Source organism: Anser cygnoides, chromosome 2 (genome assembly GCF_040182565.1).
Source record: "Anser cygnoides isolate HZ-2024a breed goose chromosome 2, Taihu_goose_T2T_genome, whole genome shotgun sequence".
Taxonomy (NCBI): Eukaryota; Metazoa; Chordata; class Aves; order Anseriformes; family Anatidae; genus Anser; species Anser cygnoides.
Genome location: NC_089874.1, coordinates 651591 through 669954, shown reverse-complemented (window position 1 = coordinate 669954; position 18364 = coordinate 651591). Strand labels below are relative to the sequence as shown.

At 73.1% G+C, this 18364-nt stretch overlaps 1 protein-coding gene across 1 annotated transcript in view; it reads left to right on the top strand.

The window, feature by feature from the left end:
• Positions 1-1516: 1516 nt before the first annotated feature.
• LOC106046797 (SCO-spondin-like) overlaps positions 1517-18364 on the top strand; it is a 36401-nt gene continuing 19553 nt past the window's right edge. The window contains exons 1-48 of the mRNA XM_066991120.1: positions 1517-2860; positions 2939-3151; positions 3262-3344; positions 3456-3626; positions 3712-3911; positions 4105-4207; positions 4388-4546; positions 4648-4733; positions 4913-5035; positions 5106-5268; positions 5864-6104; positions 6191-6329; positions 6405-6531; positions 6624-6796; positions 6879-7100; positions 7178-7343; positions 7694-7946; positions 8535-8715; positions 9171-9265; positions 9332-9588; positions 9673-9807; positions 9896-10098; positions 10221-10348; positions 10454-10563; positions 10693-10842; positions 10929-11022; positions 11133-11533; positions 11678-11908; positions 11991-12176; positions 12349-12585; positions 12755-12877; positions 12955-13046; positions 13161-13398; positions 13849-14001; positions 14083-14220; positions 14353-14535; positions 14608-14758; positions 14828-14987; positions 15105-15159; positions 15292-15405; positions 15539-15757; positions 15848-15975; positions 16247-16388; positions 16473-16680; positions 16778-16847; positions 16926-17196; positions 17534-17662; positions 17785-17955. Coding sequence (XP_066847221.1) covers positions 2550-2860; positions 2939-3151; positions 3262-3344; positions 3456-3626; positions 3712-3911; positions 4105-4207; positions 4388-4546; positions 4648-4733; positions 4913-5035; positions 5106-5268; positions 5864-6104; positions 6191-6329; positions 6405-6531; positions 6624-6796; positions 6879-7100; positions 7178-7343; positions 7694-7946; positions 8535-8715; positions 9171-9265; positions 9332-9588; positions 9673-9807; positions 9896-10098; positions 10221-10348; positions 10454-10563; positions 10693-10842; positions 10929-11022; positions 11133-11533; positions 11678-11908; positions 11991-12176; positions 12349-12585; positions 12755-12877; positions 12955-13046; positions 13161-13398; positions 13849-14001; positions 14083-14220; positions 14353-14535; positions 14608-14758; positions 14828-14987; positions 15105-15159; positions 15292-15405; positions 15539-15757; positions 15848-15975; positions 16247-16388; positions 16473-16680; positions 16778-16847; positions 16926-17196; positions 17534-17662; positions 17785-17955 — 8086 coding nt within the window. The 5' untranslated portion in view covers positions 1517-2549. The remainder of the gene's footprint in view (positions 2861-2938; positions 3152-3261; positions 3345-3455; positions 3627-3711; positions 3912-4104; positions 4208-4387; positions 4547-4647; positions 4734-4912; positions 5036-5105; positions 5269-5863; positions 6105-6190; positions 6330-6404; positions 6532-6623; positions 6797-6878; positions 7101-7177; positions 7344-7693; positions 7947-8534; positions 8716-9170; positions 9266-9331; positions 9589-9672; positions 9808-9895; positions 10099-10220; positions 10349-10453; positions 10564-10692; positions 10843-10928; positions 11023-11132; positions 11534-11677; positions 11909-11990; positions 12177-12348; positions 12586-12754; positions 12878-12954; positions 13047-13160; positions 13399-13848; positions 14002-14082; positions 14221-14352; positions 14536-14607; positions 14759-14827; positions 14988-15104; positions 15160-15291; positions 15406-15538; positions 15758-15847; positions 15976-16246; positions 16389-16472; positions 16681-16777; positions 16848-16925; positions 17197-17533; positions 17663-17784; positions 17956-18364) is intronic.

Here is an 18364-nt window from a genome sequence, read left to right as displayed (position 1 = left end):
GTCCCCCCATGTCCCCCCCGTGCCCCCCCCGACCCCCAGCCCCCCCAGCCCTGCCCTGTCCCCCCCATTGCCCCCCCCCCATGTCCCCCCACGTCCCCCCCGTTCCCCCCACCGCCCCAGTGCCTCCCCCAGCCCTGCCCTGTCCCCCCCATTGCCCCAAGTCCCCCCATGTCCCCCCCGTGCCCCCCACTGCCCCCGTGCCCCCCGACCCCCAGCCCCCCCCAGCCCTGCTCTGTCCCCATTGCCCCATGTCCCCCCATGTCCCCCCCGTGCCCCCCGACCCCCAGCCCCCCCCAGCCCTGCCCTGTCCCCCCCATTGCCCCATGTCCCCCCACGTCCCCCCCGTGCCCCCCACCGCCCCCTGCATTCCCCCGCCCCACCGTCCCCAGCCCCCCGACCCCCATCCGCCCCCCCATAACCCCCCCCGGCCCCGCACCCAGCCCCCGGGGTCGCGCCTCCCCCCCCCCCCCCCAACCCCCACCCCCCGGGGCTCGCCGCTGAGCGGGGCCCGGTGCCGGTGCCGTTCCCGGTGCCGGTCCCGGTGCGGTCCCCGCCGCGCCCCTCGCCGTGGCCTCGGGGCCGGGCCCCCTCCGCCGCCCCTACCTGCGCCGCCGCCGCCGCCGGGCCCAGCCCCGGCCCCGCCGCCCGCCCGCCCGCCCGCGGTGGCCGCCGGTCCCCCCGCCCCGCCGGGCCCCCCGCAGCCGCCGCCGCCCGGAGGGACCGGGACGGAGCCGGGAGCGCGCCCGGGACCCCGCCGCCCCCCGCCGCTCCCCGCCGCCGCCGCCCGGCCCCGGCCCCCGGGGCACCGGCACAGGCGGGCAGCGGGACTACAGCTCCCAGCAGCCCGCCGGCCGCGCGGCGCCGCCCCGAGCCGAGCCGAGCCGAGCCGAGCCGAGCCGAGCCGAGCCGAGCCGAGCCGAGCCGAGCCGAGCCGAGCCGAGCCGAGCCGAGCCGAGCCGAGCCGAGCCGAGCCGAGCCGCGCCGAGCCGAGCCGAGCCGAGCCGAGCCGAGCCGAGCCGAGCCGAGCCGAGCCGAGCCGAGCCGAGCCGAGCCGAGCCGAGCCGAGCCGAGCCGCGCCGAGCCGAGCCGAGCCGAGCCGAGCCGTGCCGAGCCGAGCCGAGCCGTGCCGTCGGGGGCCGGGCTGTGCCGTGCCGAACCGAACCGTCCCGGGCTGTGCCGAGCCGTGCCAAGCTGCCCGGTGCCGTGCCAAACTGAGCCAAGCTGTGCCAGGCCGTGCTGTGCTGTGCTGAGCCGTGCTGAGCCGTGCCAAGCTGAGCCGTGCCAAGCTGAGCTGTGCCATGCCAAGCCGTGCCATGCCAAGCCGAGCCGTCCTGTGCCAGCCGTGCCGTGCCGTGCCGTGCCACGTCGTCATGCGCCATGCCAATCCCAGACGAGCCGTGCCGTACCGTGCCGAGCCGTGCCGAGCTGCCCGGTGCCGTGCCAAACTGAGCCAAGCTGTGCCAGGCCGTGCTGAGCCGTGCCGAGCCGTGCTGAGCCGTGCCGAGCCGAGCCGTGCCATGCCAGGCCGTGCCATGCCAAGCCGAGCCGTCCTGTGCCAGCCGTGCCGTGCCGTGCCGCGTCGTCATGCGCCATGCCAATCCCAGACGAGCCGTGCCGTACCGTGCCGAGCCGTGCCAAGCCGTGCAGTGCTGAGCCGCGCTGAGCCACTGTGCCCCCAGAGAGCAGCTGCCCGGGGCTGAAGCCGGCAACGGAGGGGGCAGCAGTGTGGGGAGACGGGGACGCGGGTACAGGGAGAGGGGCACAAGGACACGGCACGGGGACACGGCACCGGGAGCCAGGCACGGGGACACAGGGGGACACGGCTATGGGGACACAGGGGGACATGGCTATGGGGACATGGGGACGTGGCTCTGGGGCTGGGAGATGGGCAGGGGCTCAGCGTGGGGCAGGGAGCAGCCAGCACGGAGCTGTGGGGCTGGGGTCCCCCCAGGCTGGGGCTGTGGAGCACGGGGACTTGGGGGGACGCCGGGCTGTGGGGCAGGGACACAAGTTTGCGGGGCCAGGGCTGGGAGCTGCCCTGAGGCGTCCCTGTCCTTGCAGGGCCCCTTCCTGTGGGTCTGGGGGCTGAGAAGTGCCCCCGCGCTGGGCAGTGCCCCCCCTTGCATTCCTGGCGGGGATGAGCGGGACCAGGACGTGGGGATCAGGCGCATCCGTGTCTGGGGCAGGGGGGCCACGGGGCAGGATGCTGGACAGGGCACAGCCGCTGCAGGGGCACCAATCCACAGCGTTTTGCCCTAGAAACGGCATCAGCCTCCCCTGGGGCCACGGGGGGGTCCCCATGGCAGGCAGCTGGGCCCAATCGCCAGCCCCACAGCTGGCCCTGGCCGGCCGGACCCACCTCATAAAAAGCTGCCCCTCGGGGCGGTTTTGGGGCTGCGAGAGGTCCGGGGACAGAGGACAGAGCGCTGCGGGTCCGGGCAGCCCCAGGTGAGGGGCTCTGCTGGGCGCGGGGGGCATCGGGCACCGTCCCCCCGAGCTCCAGCCCCGGCACAGTCCCACCGAGCAGGGGGCACCCCCTGGGCACACCCATGGGGTCTGGGACCGTGTCCCCATCACCAGGGGTCCCCAGGGAGGGGAGGGACCCCCAGCTCTGCCGTTACCCCTCGTGCAGCGGTGAAGGAGAGCAGGGACCATCCCCGTGGGGAAGGTTCGGGCACTCCCCGGGCTCTGCGGGTTCGCCAGCAGCGCCGTCACCAAATCCTCCTCTCCGAAGGTTGGCCGGCGCTCGCAGGCAGCGGCGAGCCATGGCGGGGATGGCACGGCCCCGGCAGCCCAGAGGCATGGGCACGGGCATCCTGGCCTCGCTGCTGCTCTGGGCGGCAGCCGAGGCTGCCAACGGGTGAGTCCCGCGTGGGGAGCGGGGCCGGGCTGGCGCAGGCTCCTGGTGACGCCGGCGGCTGGCGGGGTGCCGTCGCAGGCGGTGGTGCGAGCAGACGGTGCAGGTGACGGAGGAGGAGGTGGTGTCCCCCCGGCGCGAGGACGTGGTGCCCTGCCCCAGCATGTACCAGTACAGCCTGGAGGGCTGGCGGATCGACCGGGACCGCATGCGCCAGGCTTACGGAGGAGACCGCGGCGTTCCCCCTGCCAGCGCCCAGCCCGACTCCGGCACCCCCATGTGCTACGTCTACAAGTGAGCGCCGGGGGGTGCGCGGCATCGGGGAGGGCTGGGGGCAGCAGGGGATGCCTGTCCCCATGCCCCTCACCCTCAGCCTGACGCCAGGGCTCCCCCCGGCTTCACAGGCCCCCGGAGACGCGGCCGGCGGTGAGGAACCGCACGGTGCTCGCCTGCTGTGCTGGCTGGAGCGGCCCCCGCTGCACCGAGGGTAGGAGCTGGCAGAGGCGCAGTGGCACCGTGGTGCCCTGCACGCTGGGCTTAGCAGGTGGCAGGGGAGCATTGCAATGCCACGGGGATGAGCTGTGTCCCCCTGCCGCAGGGGAAGGATCGCTGGGACACTGCTACGCCGGGTGGCAGTGCCAGGACGCCCCGGGCGCCCGCAACCTCTCCGCCGTGAGCATGGCCGAGTGCTGCCGCCAGCCCTGGGGGCACAGCTGGAGGAACGCCTCCTCGGCGCTCTGCTTCGCCTGCACCCACCAGCCCCTCGCCGGTGGGTCTGGGGGCAGCCAGCTGCAGGGGGACAGGCGCGGGGCTCTGCCAGGCACGTGCTGAGCGGTGCTCGCCCCCTGGCACAGGAGACGTGCCCCTGCCCGCAGCTCCGCGGGGCCCGGCCGCACGGCACCAGCGTCCCGCCGCCAGCTGCCTCGCCTGGGCCGGCTCCCGGTACCGCAGCTTCGACGGGCGGCACTTCCACTTCCAGGGCGAGTGCGCCTACAGCCTGGCCGCCTCCACAGATGGCACCTGGGCTGTCACCATCGCCACGGGCAGCCCGCAGGTACCGGCATCCCCGGGGGCTGCACGCGACAGGGAGCTGCGCACGGGTGGATGGAGAGGGTGGATGGGGTTAGCCCTGGATTGTAACCCTGAGTTACAAGAGTTTCCATCCCTGCTGCGTGCCACAATATCCGTGGCTGCTGGGTCCCTGCCGTGGGCCCCTTGGCCCCCTGCTCACGGCCTCTGTCCCGCAGGCGCTGCGCATGACATTTGGGCTGGACACGGTGGTGGCACGGGGCCGGAACGTCTCCGTGAACGGCGTGGCGGTGCCGGAGGGACAGCCCCACCTGCACAGCGGTGAGGGGCAGCCGGGTGCGCCTGTCCCCACGGGGCACCGCTGCTGGGGACCTGGTGGTTTGTGGCACGAGGTGGTGCAGGGGGACAGTGCCAGCTCAGGGGATGCAGATGCAGCGGAGCCCCACCGGGTCCCGTCCCTGTCCCCGTGCCCTGCTGAGCACCCTGGTTCTGTCCCCGCAGGGATCAGCATCACCTGGCTCGGGGACTTCGTGGCCGTGGAGAGCGGGCTGGGCGTGCGCGTGAAGTCGGACGGGCGTGGGACGACCTACGTGACGGTCAGCGCTGAGCTGCGGGGGAGCACACGGGGGCTCTGCGGCCCCTACAACGACGACCCCACCGGTAAGGCCCCTCGCTGGCACCCGGCACGGTGCAGCAATGGCAGTCACAGGGGTGGCTGTGCCGAGGACGTGTAGTGCATCCGCGGCATCCCTTGCCCGCAGATGACTTCCTGCGGGTCGGAGGGGACGTGGCCCCATTTGCCGCCAGCTTTGGGAACTCCTGGAGGATCCCCGATGCCAGCTCTGAGGTACTGGGGCTGGGCAGAGCTGGGAAAGGGAGTGGATGTTGCCGAGCAGAGCGGGGCACCGTGCCCGGCACCCAGCTGGGCTCTTTGGGGCTGTCACCTCAACCCCATTCCCAACAACGGGGTGCTGGGGGGTCTCTTGTGGGCTTGCCCCTGCTCTGATGCCCCCGCCCTGGGCACAGCTCTCTTGCAGGGACACGGTGGAGCCCGGCCCCAGCTGTGCGGAGGGCAGCGCAGCACGGCGGGCGGCTGAGGCTGTCTGCGGGGAGCTGCTCGCCGAGCCCTTCAGCCGGTGCCACGGGGCGGTGAGTGGCACCGGCTCCGCGGGGCTGGGGGTGCACGGCCCCGCCACCCTGATGCTACCTCCTGCACCAGGTCGAGCCCCACGGCTTCTACGAGGCCTGCCTGGATGTGCACTGCCGGGAGGGGGGCGCGGGGCCCTCACCGCCCCCCGCCGTCTGCGACACCTTTGCGGGCTACGTGCGGGACTGCGCCCAGCGGCAAGCCTACGTCGACTGGCGCCGACCGGGCTTCTGCGGTAGGGACGTGCCTGGGCTGCTCTGGCCCCCAGCCCCTGGCTGCCCCCCCCACCCTGCTGTGTGCTGCCAGCACCCACGGAGCTCGCGGGCACCCCGATGGGTTGTGCGTGCACCCTGATGGCTCGTGCTTGCCCCTGTGCTCCACGCCCCCCTTGCCTAGCGCAGCACCCCTGCAAAGGGAGCTGCATTCGGCCAAGTGAATCCCATTCCCTGACCCCTTCCTCCTTCCCTCTGCAGCCTGGGGTGCCGGGGGGAGCGGTGCTGCTGCCTCGGAGCTAAGCCCACCGTTGGGTGGCTTGGCTGTGTGGGTGGGCTGCAAGTGGGGGGCTTTGGTGGGGTGGACATGGTGGGATGCGGTGGGACACGGTGGGACGTGGAGGGAGGGATGCAGCGGGATGCCACTGAATGGCTGTGGTGGGATATGGTGAGATGTGGTGGGGTGGATTTGGGACACGGTGGGATGGAGATGGTGGGATGTGGTGGAACACGGAGGGATGTGGTGGGATGGATGTGGTGGGATGTGTTGGGACAAGGTGGGATGGATGTGGTGGGATGTGCTGGGATGTAGCTGAGCTGCACCCCGGTGCCCCGCAGAGCGGCAGTGCGGCCGCGGGCAGCGGTACTCGGACTGCGTGTCCTCCTGCCCCGCCAGCTGCGCGGCCGCGGGTGCCGCCGAGGAGGGGCACTGCCGGGACGACTGCGCCAGCGGCTGCGAGTGCGCCCCGGGGCTGTACCTGGCCGGGGGGGCCTGCGTCCCCCAGAGCGCCTGCCCCTGCCACCACGGCCGCCGGCAGTACGCCCCGGGGCAGAGCATCCGCCAGCGCTGCAACCAGTGGTGAGTGCTGGGGGGGGGGCTGGGCGGGTGGCAAGAGCGGTGCGTGGGGGGGCACGATGTCCCCTGCACCGTCCCTGTCCCCGCAGCACGTGCCGGGGGGGCCGCTGGCTCTGCACCCAGGACCGGTGCGCGGCGGAGTGCGCGGTGCTGGGGGACCTGCACTATGTCACCTTCGACCACCGGCGCTTCTCCTTCCCGGGTGCCTGCGAGTACACCCTGGTGCAGGTCTGAGCCGGGGGGGGGCCAGCCGAGGGGCGGTGCACGATGAGGAGGGGGGCTCAGCGTGCTCACTGCCCGCAGGACTTCATGGAGGGGACGCTGCTCATCACGGCGGAGCAGGAGGCGTGTGGCGGCCGCCAGCCCCTCAGCTGCCTCCGTGCGCTCTCCGTCACCGTGCGGGGCGCCTCGGCCCGGCTGCGCAGCACAGGTGACACGCGGCGGGGGGGCAGCGGGGTAACGGGCACAGGCTGGGGGGCTCCACGCACCCGCACCCTCTCCCCCCCTGCTCTCCCCGTGCAGGCGAGGTGGAGGTGAACGGGCGGGAGGTGCCGCTGCCCTTCGCCAGCGCCGCGCTGACGGTGCGCCGAGCGTCCTCCTCCTTCCTGCTGCTCCAGGCCTTCGGCACCCACGTGCTGTGGGGGCTGGAGACCCCCGCGGCGTACATCACCCTCCAGCCTGTCTTCGCCAACAAGGTGAGCCCCGCTGGGTGCTGCTACCCCCTTGCACCCTCGCCAGGCACCCGTGCCGTGCCCGAGCGCTCTGCCTGTGCCGCAGGTGCGGGGGCTCTGCGGCACCTACAACTGGGACCAGCGGGATGAGTTCGCCACGCCGGCAGGGGACGTGGAGGTCGGCGTCGCTGCCTTCGCCAACAAGTACCGGGTGTCCAGCGCCTGCCCCGTGCTCGGCCCCGTCCCCTTCGAGCCCTGCAGCACCTACGCCCCGCGGCGGGAGCTCGCCACCGCCGCCTGCGCTGTCCTGCACGGCGCGCCCTTCCAGGTGCCGAGCAGCCCCGCGCGTGGCCAGGAGCCGGCACCGAGGCGTGCACGGCCCGACGTGTCCCCTCCTGCCCCCAGCCCTGCCACCACCTCGTGGACAGGGAGCCCTTCCACCAGCTCTGCCTCTACGATGTGTGCGCCTGCCCGGCCGGCAAGCAGTGCCTGTGCCCCGCGCTGGCTGCCTACGCCCGGCAGTGCGCCCAGGAGGGAGCGGCCCTGTCCTGGAGGAACCAGAGCTTCTGCGGTGCGGGGCCCCGCAGGGTGGGGTGGAAAGGGTGGGACAGGATCGCATGGATGGGTGGGACAGGGCAGGACTAGGTGTATTGGGCTGGGATGGAATGGGATGGATGGGGTGGGAGAGGATGGATGGGATGGGATGAGGATGGGATGGGGATGGGATGGGGATGGGATGGGGATGGGGATGGGATGGGATGGGATGGGACGGGACGGGACGGGACAGGACGGGATGGGATGGGGATGGGACATAACAAGATGGATGGGACATTATGGGGCCGGGCACCGGGGGTTCATGTGGCAGTGCAGGGCAGGGCAGGGCGGCCGCCTTCAGTCACTGCACCGCGTCCGTCCCTGCAGGCGCGCAGTGCGGCGGGGGCCAGGTGTTCCAGGAGTGCAGCAGCCCCTGTGGCAGGACCTGCGCCGACCTGCGCCTGGACGGGGCCGGCTCCTGTCCCGACCTCGACGGCCTCTGCGTCTCCGGCTGCAACTGCCCCGAGGGGCTGGTGCTGGACGACGGCAGGCAGTGTGTCCCGAAGGACGTCTGTCCCTGCCAGCACGGCGGCGAGCTCTACCCACCGGGCAGCAAGATCCGGCAGGGCTGCAACGCCTGGTGCGTGCCACAGGGACCCTGGGCTCTGTCCCCCCAGGGCTGGGATGATCCCAGGCTCCGGTGTCATTGGGGGGGCGATGGGCTGCTCCAGGGGACAGCCGTGGGGACGTGGTGGCAGCAGGGACCCGACAGGGGCAGGATGCTGCTGGAGGTGTGAGGTGGTGGCAGGAGACACCTGATGAAATCACCCTATGGCCTGTTTGTGACGGTACGGCAGGATAGGTGGGTTTCATTGAATGTCCCCGCCACGTGGCGCCGGTGTCACCTCTGAAGACGCTGTCCTCAGCCCTCTGCTCAGGCTGGGGACCGAGCTCCAGGGTCCAGCTGCCCTCCTGGGGCTAAGGACAAGCCTATAGCAGTGTGGGGACCTGGGTGCTGCTGAAGGTCACCTCCCTTTGGGAACAGCATTTTGTGGGGTCCCAGGGGTGCTGGGCATGCTGTGGACCCCAGCACGGGGCTGGCTGGGGGGTCCCATCCATCCCACCCACCCCACCCCTCTGTTCCATCCCACCCATCCCACGTTCCCCACAGCCAGTACCCCACATGGGGGTGCCGGCCCTCACCGCAGCCCCCCCCTGCCCACCCCAGCGTCTGCGCCGCAGGCGCCTGGAGCTGCACCGACGCCCCCTGCCCCGAGGCCGCCTTCTGCCCCGGGGACCTGGTCTATGCTGTGGGGTCCTGCCTGCGCACCTGCGATAACACCAAGCTCAACGGGACCTGCCCGGGGCTTGCTGACGGCTGCATCTGCCCCCCAGGCACCGTCTTCCTGGTGGGTGCCCCCTGGCTTTGCTGCCCTGTCCGTGGGTGGGCACCAGGAGGGGTTGGGCATTGGGGACCGGGAGGCCCAGGGATGGGGCATGGGGGGGCACTGGGGAGGTGGTCAGGGGAGGTAGGACGTTGGGGAGCGTGGTGCAGGAGCTGTGGGGTGCTGGGGAGCTGGGGCATTGGGGGTGTGGGGCACCGAGATGGGTGCAGGGGCTGTGGCGTGCTGGGGAGCTGTGTGTAGGGCGCACGGGGTGCTGGGGATATGGGGCATTGGGGTTATGGGGCATTGGGGAATTCGGTCTTGAGGACGTGGGGCACTGGGGAGCTGGGCCATCGGGGGCTGGAGAGGGCCCTGGGGGGCAGCAGGAGCCGGGCAGTTCCCAGCCCGTCTGCTGGCACCTGTGCCCGGCTGTCCCCACGCATCAGCCCCGGGGTCTCACACGGCTCTGATGCCTGCAGGACGAGCGCTGCGTGCCCCCGGAGGAGTGTCCGTGCCAGCACAGCGGGCGGCTGTACCAGCCCAACGACACCATCGTCAGGGACTGCAACACCTGGTGAGCACCGGCCCAGCACCGCAGCGCGGGGCTGCCACGGCCCCGCGCTCAGCTCCGTGCCCCCAGCGTGTGCCACCGGCAGCGGTGGCGGTGCGGCAGCGAGGACTGCGCGGGGACCTGCGTGGCCACGGGGGACCCGCACTACATCACCTTCGACGGGAAGGCCTTCTCCTTCCTGGGGGACTGCGAGTACGTGCTGGTGCGCGAGGCCGGCGGGCTCTTCACCGTCACTGCCGAGAACGTGCCCTGCGGCGCCAGCGGCGTCACCTGCACCAAGTCGGTGGTGGTGGTGCTGGGCAACACCGTGGTGCACATGCTGCGAGGTGAGGGGTGTCCCCGCGGTGCAGGAGGGGTGGATGCGGGGGGGGGGGGAGGGTGGCCGTCCTCACAGCCCCGCTGCCCCGCAGGGAGGGACGTGACGGTGAACGGGGTCTCGGTGCGGCCCCCCAAAGCCTACAGCGGGAACGGGCTGACGCTGCAGCGAGCCGGCCTCTTCCTGCTCCTGCTGTCCCGCCTGGGGCTGGCGGTGCTCTGGGACGGAGGTGAGACCCCGGGGGGACGCGGGACCCCGTGTGGGGACACGGGATCAGCCCCCGGTTTGCCTGGAGCCATGCCCCATCCCGTCCGCAGGCACGCGGGTGTACGTCCGGCTGCACCCGCAGCACCGGGGCCGCGTGGCCGGGCTCTGCGGGAACTTCGACCGCGACGCGGAGAACGACCTGGCCAGCCGGCAGGGCGTGCTGGAGCCCACGGCCGAGCTCTTCGGCAACTCCTGGCGTGTCAGCCTGCTCTGCCCCGAGGTGGACGGCGCGGACATGCAGCACCCCTGCGCCGTACGGATGGGGACGGGATGGAGGCACCCGCTGCGGGTGGCTGGTGGGGGTGGGATGGGTGCTTGGGGGTGATGGTGTGGGGAGGGGGGCCCCTTCCCGTGGTGGTGACAGCCGCCCCCCAGGAGAACCCACACCGGGCAACGTGGGCCCGCAAGCGCTGCAGCATCCTCACGCAGCGGCTCTTCGCGCCCTGCCACGATGAGGTGCCGTGCCAGCGCTTCTACGACTGGTGTGTCTTCGATGCCTGCGGGTAGGTGCTGGGCTGCAGCCGCCCCTTGGTGGGGGGTCCCGAGCCCCCGTGCCTGTCCCTGCCCCGGCCCCAACACAGCACCATCCTGCTGTGCCCCGCCGGCAGCTGTGACTCCGGGGGGGACTGCGAGTGCCTGTGCACGGCCATTGCCACCTACGCCGAGGAGTGCGGCCAGCGCGGCGTCCACATCCGCTGGAGGAGCCAGGACCTGTGCCGTGAGTCCCCGTCCCCAGCGCCGGGGCTGGGCTGGGGGGTCCGGCTGGGAGAGCCTGGGTTGGGGGTCCTGCTCGCCCCAGGGCTGGCAGGACACGGCTCCCACACCCCCACGCCCCCTGCCTCTGCAGCCATGCAGTGTGACGGGGGGCAGGAGTACAGCGCCTGCGGCCCCCCCTGCCCCCAGACCTGCCAAAACTTCGGCCTGGAGCTGCCCGAGCACTGCGACACCATGTCGTGCCTGGAGGGCTGCTTCTGCCCCGAGGGGAAGGTGCTGCACGGTGAGCACGGGGCCGCCGGGGGGCTGCCCCAAATGGGGCTGGCCCACGCCGTGCTTGCTGACACCTCCCTTCCTCCCTGCTGGCAGAGGGCAGCTGCATTGACCCCGCCGAGTGCCCGTGTGTCTGGGAGGGCATCACCTTCCCGGCCGGCGCCGGGGTGCAGCAGGGCTGCAGGAACTGGTGAGTGGGGGGAGAGTGGGGTGTCCCCGTCCCTGGCGCTGCCGCGGCACCGGGTGCAGGGCGGGCGCGCGGGCGCCACGCACCAGGACTGAGCCACGGCCACCCCGCAGCACGTGCGCGGCCGGGCTGTGGCAATGCGCGCCCACGGCCGAGCCCTGCCCGTCCCAGCCCCGCTGCCCCGACTCGGAGTTCGCCTGCCGCACCAGCGGGCGCTGCGTGCCGGGCGCCTGGCTCTGCGACAACGAGGACGACTGCGGGGACGGCTCGGATGAGGTCTGCGCCCCGCGCTGCGCCCCGCACCAGCACCGCTGTGCCGGCGGGCAGTGCGTGCCCTGGGGCGCCCGCTGTGACGGCGTGCCCGACTGCAGCGACGGCTCGGACGAGAGCGGCTGCCCCCCACCCGCCTGCGCCCCCCCGGAGTTCCGCTGTGCCAGCGGCCGCTGCATCCCCCGGGCACGTGTCTGCGACGGGGAGCTGGACTGCGGCTTCGCCGACGACTCGGATGAGGCAGGTGAGCGGCCCCAGCACGGTCTGCGGCTCCCCCGCACCCTGGGGATGGCTCCGCATGTTCCCGTGCCCCGTGGTGAGGGTGCCCCAACCCCCCCGTCCCTGGGGTCCTTGCCCCATGGGGGGGGTCTGCCCGCTGTCGCCGCAGGCTGCAGCCCGACCTGCGGCACCGGGGAGTTCCGTTGTGCAGCAGGGCGCTGCGTGCCCTACCCGCACCGCTGCGATGGGCACGACGACTGCGGGGACTTCAGCGATGAGCGGGACTGCGTCTGCCCCGCCGGCCGCTTCCAGTGCCCCGACGGCCTGTGTCTGCCCCTGGCCGCAGTCTGCGACGGGACAGAGGACTGCACGGCTGGCACGGACGAGGCATTCTGCCCAGGTGAGGGGACGTGGCTGTGCTGCCCGCGGGGCTGAGCCCGCCGTGGTGGCATCGCCCCTGGGGACTGTCCCCTTCCCTGCAGGCCGGGTGACCTGTGCCCCAGGACAGCTCCCGTGCCCCGATGGCTCGTGCATCGGCCAGGCAAAGCTCTGTGACGGCGTCTGGGACTGCAGGGATGGCTGGGACGAGAGCCCCGCACGCTGCATCGTGTCCTGGGCCACTGCCGTGCCTGCCCACCTGCCCATGGCGCCTGCCAACGGCACAGCAGGTGAGGGACATGAGTGTCCCCTGCACCTCCCCATGTCCCCGCTGTCTGGGGGGGCTCCCACTCGTGGCTGGGATGGAGAGGCCAGAGCTGCCCCCTGCAGCTCCGGGGGTGACACGTGGGGACCGTGCGTGGGGTCCCTGCTCACTGTGGCACCCCGGGGTGACACCTCCAGCACCCGCGTGTGGGCCCTACGAGTTCCCGTGCCAGAGCGGGGAGTGCACGCCGCGGGGCTGGCTGTGCGACAGCGAGGCCGACTGCCTGGACGGCAGCGACGAGCTGGGCTGCAACCGGAGCTGCGGGCTGGGGCACTTCCCCTGTGCCCTGGGCGCCCACTGCATCCCCCACGGCCACCTCTGCGACGGTGTCCCCCACTGCCCCGACCACTCCGACGAGAGTGCCGACACCTGCGGTGAGACGCCACGGGTCCCAGTCCCCAGGGCGCTGGGATGCTCTCCGGGGGACAAGATCCTTTTGGAGGGGGGGGCAGCGAGGCTCTGCTGCCCACTGGGGTCCCCAGAGGGGCGCAGGGGATCCATCCCAGTGCAGTGACACCTGACGGGGCTGCGTCCCTGGCTCAGGCTCTACCCAGATCCCGCCGTGCCCGGGGCACTTTGTCTGCAACGACCGCGTGTGCGTGAACTCGTCCAGGGTGTGCGACGGCAGCCTCGACTGTCCCCAGGGCGAGGACGAGCTGGCCTGCGGTGAGGGAAGGGGGGTGGGAGGTGTAGTGGGGCTGGGGGTCCAGGAGTGTGCTCACAGCCCCCTGTCCCTGTTGCAGAGGGCCACGTCCCCGCCGAGGGGAGGAACCGGACGGCGGGTCCCTGCACCGAGTACACCTGCGGGGACGGCGAGTGCATCGCCTTCAAGCAGGTACGGCCACGGGACCGGGACCCCCACCCCCCTTCCTTCCCTGTGCCATGGTGGGGGCCCCGTGGGGTCGTCCCCATTGCCCTGCCGGGGGCTCAGCATCGCCATGCACCGCAGGTGTGCAACGGGCTGCCAGACTGCGGGGACGGGGACGCGGCCTCAGGCTGGGTGCCCTCGGACGAGCGGGACTGCGGGCACTGGGGTCCCTGGGCACCCTGGGGCGCCTGCAGCCGCTCCTGCGGCCCCGGCCAGCAGCTGCGTGCGCGGGGCTGCAGCCAGCAGGCCCCCGACGTGCTGCACCAGTGCCCCGGCGAGGCCACGCAGGCACGGCCCTGCTTCAGCACCGCCTGCCCCGGTGGGTGGGCGCGGGGCTGCGCGGGGGGCCGGGGGGCCTGGGGAATCCCTGTGACCGGGGTGCCTGGGGGATCTGGGGTGTTCCCATGGCTGGGGATGCCCAGGGGGGGGGGGGGTTCCCATGTCCATGGCTGCTGGGGACACCCAGGGGGTTCCCACTGATGGGGCTGCCCAGGGGATCTGGGGGGGGTCCCACAGCCAGGACTGTTGTGGGGGGGCTTCCCATGGCTGCAGCTGCCCAAGGGACCTGGGGGGCCCCGTGACCTGGGCTGCCCAGGGGATGTGGGGGCTGCTTGGTGTGCCCAGTGGGGTTCCCACAGCCAGGGCTGCCTGGGGGGGCTGAGAAGGGGGTCCCAAAGCTGAGACTACTGGGGGGGGGGGGGTCCCGTTGTGGGCAGGGTGGTGCTGTGCGGGGCTGCCTGCCCTCACCCCTCCCCCTCCCTGCCCGCAGTGGACGGCGCTTGGAGCGAGTGGGCGACCTGGTCCAACTGCACGCGGGACTGCGAGGGGGTGGTGGTGCGCCAGCGGCACTGCCTGCCCCCCCGGGACGGGGGCCGGCCCTGCGCCGCGCTGCCCGCCGTGGCCCCCGCCACCCTGGAGATAGGTGGGTGACCCCCCCCACCTCATCCCCCCCGCTCCTATTGCCGGGGGCTCCCACAGCCCTGACCCCGCTCCTCTGCCCCAGGCCCGTGCCAGCAGGATGGGTGCCCCCCCGCCGCCTGCCCTGGGGGGCTGCAGCACCGTCCCTGCGCCCCCTGCCCCGCGTCCTGCGCTGACCTCGCCAGCCGCACGCAGTGCCGCCGGGAGCAGCCGTGCGCCCCAGGTGAGGCCAGGAGCCGCGGGGGTGGCACCGACCCCCTCCCCAGCGATGCCGTGACCTCCTGGGCTCGGGGGAGGTGGGGGGGGGGGGTCTCATTGTGGGGTGCCCACCCACCCGCCTGCAACCCTCCCGCAGGGTGCTGGTGCCCGGAGGGGCTCGTGCTGGACGGCGAGCGGGGCTGCGTGCGCCCGCGGGAGTGCCGCTGCGAGGTGGAGGGGCAGCGCTACTGGCCGGGGCAGCGCGTGAAACTCAACTGCCGCCTCTGCACCTGCCTGGACGGGCAGCCCCGGCGCTGCCGACAGAACCCCGCCTGCACCGGTGCGTCCTGCGCCCTGTGCCCCCACCAGGGAGGGCGCCGGGTGCCCCTCTCACCCCCCTCTGTGCCCGCAGTGAGCTGCAGCTGGTCCCCCTGGTCACCCTGGGGTGAGTGCCTGGGTCCCTGCGGCGTGCAGAGCATCCAGTGGTCCTTCCGCAGCCCCGGCCACCCCAGCAAGCACGGGGCTGGCCGGCAGTGCCGCGGCATCTACCGCAAGGCACGCAGGTGAGGCCACAGTGAGCGGGCACGGGCGGTGGTGGCAGCGGCAGGTCCCCGCCACGTCCCCTCTCGCAGGTGCCAGACGGAGCCGTGCCAGGCGTGCGAGCACCAGGGCCGGTCCCACGCGCTCGGGGACCGCTGGCGCTCGGGGCCCTGCCGCGTCTGCCAGTGCCTGCCCGGCCCGCAGGTGCGGTGCTCGCCCTACTGCGCCCACAGCGCCGGGGGCTGCCCGCAGGTGAGGGTCCCGGGGGGGGCTGCGCCGGGCTCGCTGTGCAGGGGAGGGGCGCAGCAGTGCCACCGTGGTGCTCGAGTGGGGGGACAGTGCCGGTGGTGACGGGGTCCCCTCGTGCAGGGCCAGGTGCTGGTGGAGGGCCAGGGGGATTCCTGCTGCTTCTGCGCCTGGCCAGGTGAGCCCGGGGCTCGGGGTGCAGGGGGGGCCTGGCCCCATGCTGCTCGGGGTGCTGCTGGGGGGCCGGGCTGCGTTCCCACCGGGTGCCCACCAGTACCAGGGTGCTGCACGGCGGCTGTCCCCGCTGCAGGTGGCAACGTGACGGCTGTCCCCACGGAGCTGACGACGGGGCCTGCCCCCTCCAGCGTGTTGGCAGAGCCCCCCAGCAGCCCGCTGGCCACCTTCCCGCTGCCTCCCCCGGGCGGTACGTGAGACCCCCGCTCACACATCACAGTGGGCCAGCGTGTCCCCTCGGGGACCGGCCCTGCGGCGTCACCACCTCCCAGCAGGGCCTGACCCGGTTCCGCTCCCCCCAACCCTGTTCCCGCTGCCCGCAGACCCCTGCTACAGCCCCCTGGGCGTCGCCTCCCTGCCCGACAGCAGCTTCAGCGCCTCGGCCGCGCAGGAGGAGCACCCGGCCCCCGCCGCCCGCCTGCACCGCGTCTCCCCAGGGCAGGAGCAGCAGGGCTGGGCCCCCCCGGCCGACGTCTTCCCCGGGCTGCCCTCGCAGCCGCCCTTCCTGCAGCTGGACCTGCTGCAGCCCACCAACCTCACCGGTGGGTGCTGCGTGCCGGGCGGCACCGGCACCGCTGCCCCGGGCGCCGCGCGGGTGCCGGTGCCACAGTGTGCCACGTCTCTGCCGCCAGGGGTGGTGCTGCAGGGGGCAGGTGCCGGCGACGCCTTCGTCACCGCCTTCCAGCTGCAGTTCAGCACCGACGGGACGCGCTGGCACGACTACCGCCAGGTCTCCGCCGGCAGCCGGCCGGAGCCCAAGGTGCTGCACGTGTGCACGTGTGTGTGTGAGTGTGTGTGAGCGTGTGTGTGTGTGCACGGGGGGCTGAACGGGGCTTGTTCAGCTGCCCCCAAAGTGGTTCTGAGTGTCCCCTTTCGGCCAGGGAGGCGGTGACCCCATGTCACCTTCCTTCCACCTTCGGCGTGCACCCGTGCGAGTGCGCGGGGGCTGGACGCGAGGGTGCTGGTGCACGGGGGCACACATGGGGGTGCACCCCCGCCTGCCCAGCCCTGCACCCCTGCTCTCCCCGCAGCTCTTCCAGGGCAACTGGGACGCCGTCACGCCGGCGGTGCAGCCACTGGGGCGCATGGTGCAGGCGCAGCACGTCCGCATCCTCCCTCGCCGCTTCCACAACCGCATCATCCTCCGGGCCGAGCTGCTGGGCTGCCCGCCAGGTACTGCAGCCAGGGGGGGCTGCAGGGGGCTCCCCCCCGGTGCCAGGACCCCTGCTCCCTGCCCACCTCTCCCCCTCCCCAAAGTGCCCCCTGCCCCGCTTGGGGTGCTGCCGGTGACCGCGACGGTGACGGCGATGCCGACCCCACCACCCTGCGGCGCGGGCGAGTTCTGGTGCGGGGGCGGCTGCGTGGGGGCGTCCCAGAGGTGCGACGGCGTCGCCGACTGCGCTGGGGGTGCCGATGAGGCCGGCTGCGAGCCCCCCATCACTGCAACGCCCACCCATCCTGCTAGGTACCCGCACTGCTGGGGTCCCCTCGGAGCCTGTGCCCCCAGCGGAGCCGGGGTTTGGGGTGCGGGACCCCTCACTGCCCGGCTCTGCTTCTTGCAGCCCCCCAGCCCCCGCCAGCGCCGGCATCCTGGGGCTGACCCCGCAGCCGCCTCCAGCCCCCCCGACAGCGGTGAGCCCTGGGGATGGGGGGGGGACAAGATGGGGCGCAGGGGGTGGCAGCGGGTGACACTTGTCTCGCTGTGCGCAGGGGACATCGGGGACAGGAGCTGGGCTGCTCCCTGCCGAGCCCCCCGCTGAGCCCCCCACTGCAGCCGGCACCGCAGCCCCCCACCCCGCTGTGCTGGGACCAGCAACGAGTGGGCCACCGGCTGTCCCCGCCACTGCTGTGTCCCCCGGGGTGCCACCCCCTGCCAGCCCCCCATTACCGGGCACGGCCGCCGTGACCGTGACACCCCCCGCGACGGGACTGCCTGCTCTGCCCCTGCCCCCCACCAGGGTCCCCACCCCGACAGCGGCAGGTAAGGGGGCGTTGCTCAATGTCAGCCCCGGGGGGGGGGGGGGGGCACACAACCTCCCCATCCCCTGGCACCACAGGGGGTGAGATGGGGACAGGGGTGTCCCTGGGGCAATATGGGGACAGCTCCCCGGGTTGCTGCTGGGGGGGGGGGGATATGGGGGATGCCATGGGGCCAGGGGTCCTGTAGGGTTGGGAGCGTGTAGGGTCAGGGTGTGCCATGGGGTGGGTCCCACGGGGCCGGGCATTTATGGGGCAGGAGGTGACAGCCCAGAGGTGCCACTGGGAGCAGGCACTGCCCTGGGGCTCGCCCCCAGCCCCTTGTCTCCCCCCCCCCCCAGAGCTGCTCCTGCCCCGGCTCCTGTGCCCCCGGGACCAGTTCCCCTGCGATGTCCTGGGCTGTGTGGATGCCGCCGTGGTCTGCGACGGGCGGCCCGACTGCCTGGATGGCTCGGACGAGGCGCACTGTGGTGAGCCCCCCCCACCCCCCCCCACGCCTCCGCAGAGCCCACACGGAAAGGTCCTGGGGGTGCCAAGCCCCCCGGCCCTGCCCGCTACCCCCGGCTGAGCCCTGTCCCTGCCCGCCCCACAGGCACCCCCCCCACCTCCAGCAGCCCCCCAGCCCCCCTGCTCTGGCCCCCCGGGTCCCCCCCCACCTGCTCCCCCAAGCAGTTCTCCTGCGGCACCGGCGAGTGCCTGGCCCTGGCCAAGCGCTGCGACCTGCACCGGGACTGCGCCGACGGCTCCGACGAGAGCGGCTGCGGTGCGAGGGGACGGGGGGTGGGGGGCGTGGGGGGGTTGGGATGGGATTGGGCGGGGGGATGGGATGGGGATGGGATGGGGATGGGGATGGGGATGGGATGGGGATGGGATGGGGATGGGATGGGGATGGGATGGGATGGGGATGGGGATGGGGATGGGGATGGGATGGGATGGGGATGGGGATGGGGATGGGGATGGGATGGGATGGGATGGGGATGGGATGGGGATGGGATGGGGATGGGGATGGGATGGGGATGGGGATGGGGATGGGATGGGGGGGTGGGATGGGGATGGGGTGGGGATGGGGTGGGGATGGGATGGGGATGGGATGGGGATGGGGATGGGATGGGGATGGGGATGGGGATGGGGATGGGGATGGGGATGGGGATGGGATGGGGATGGGATGGGGA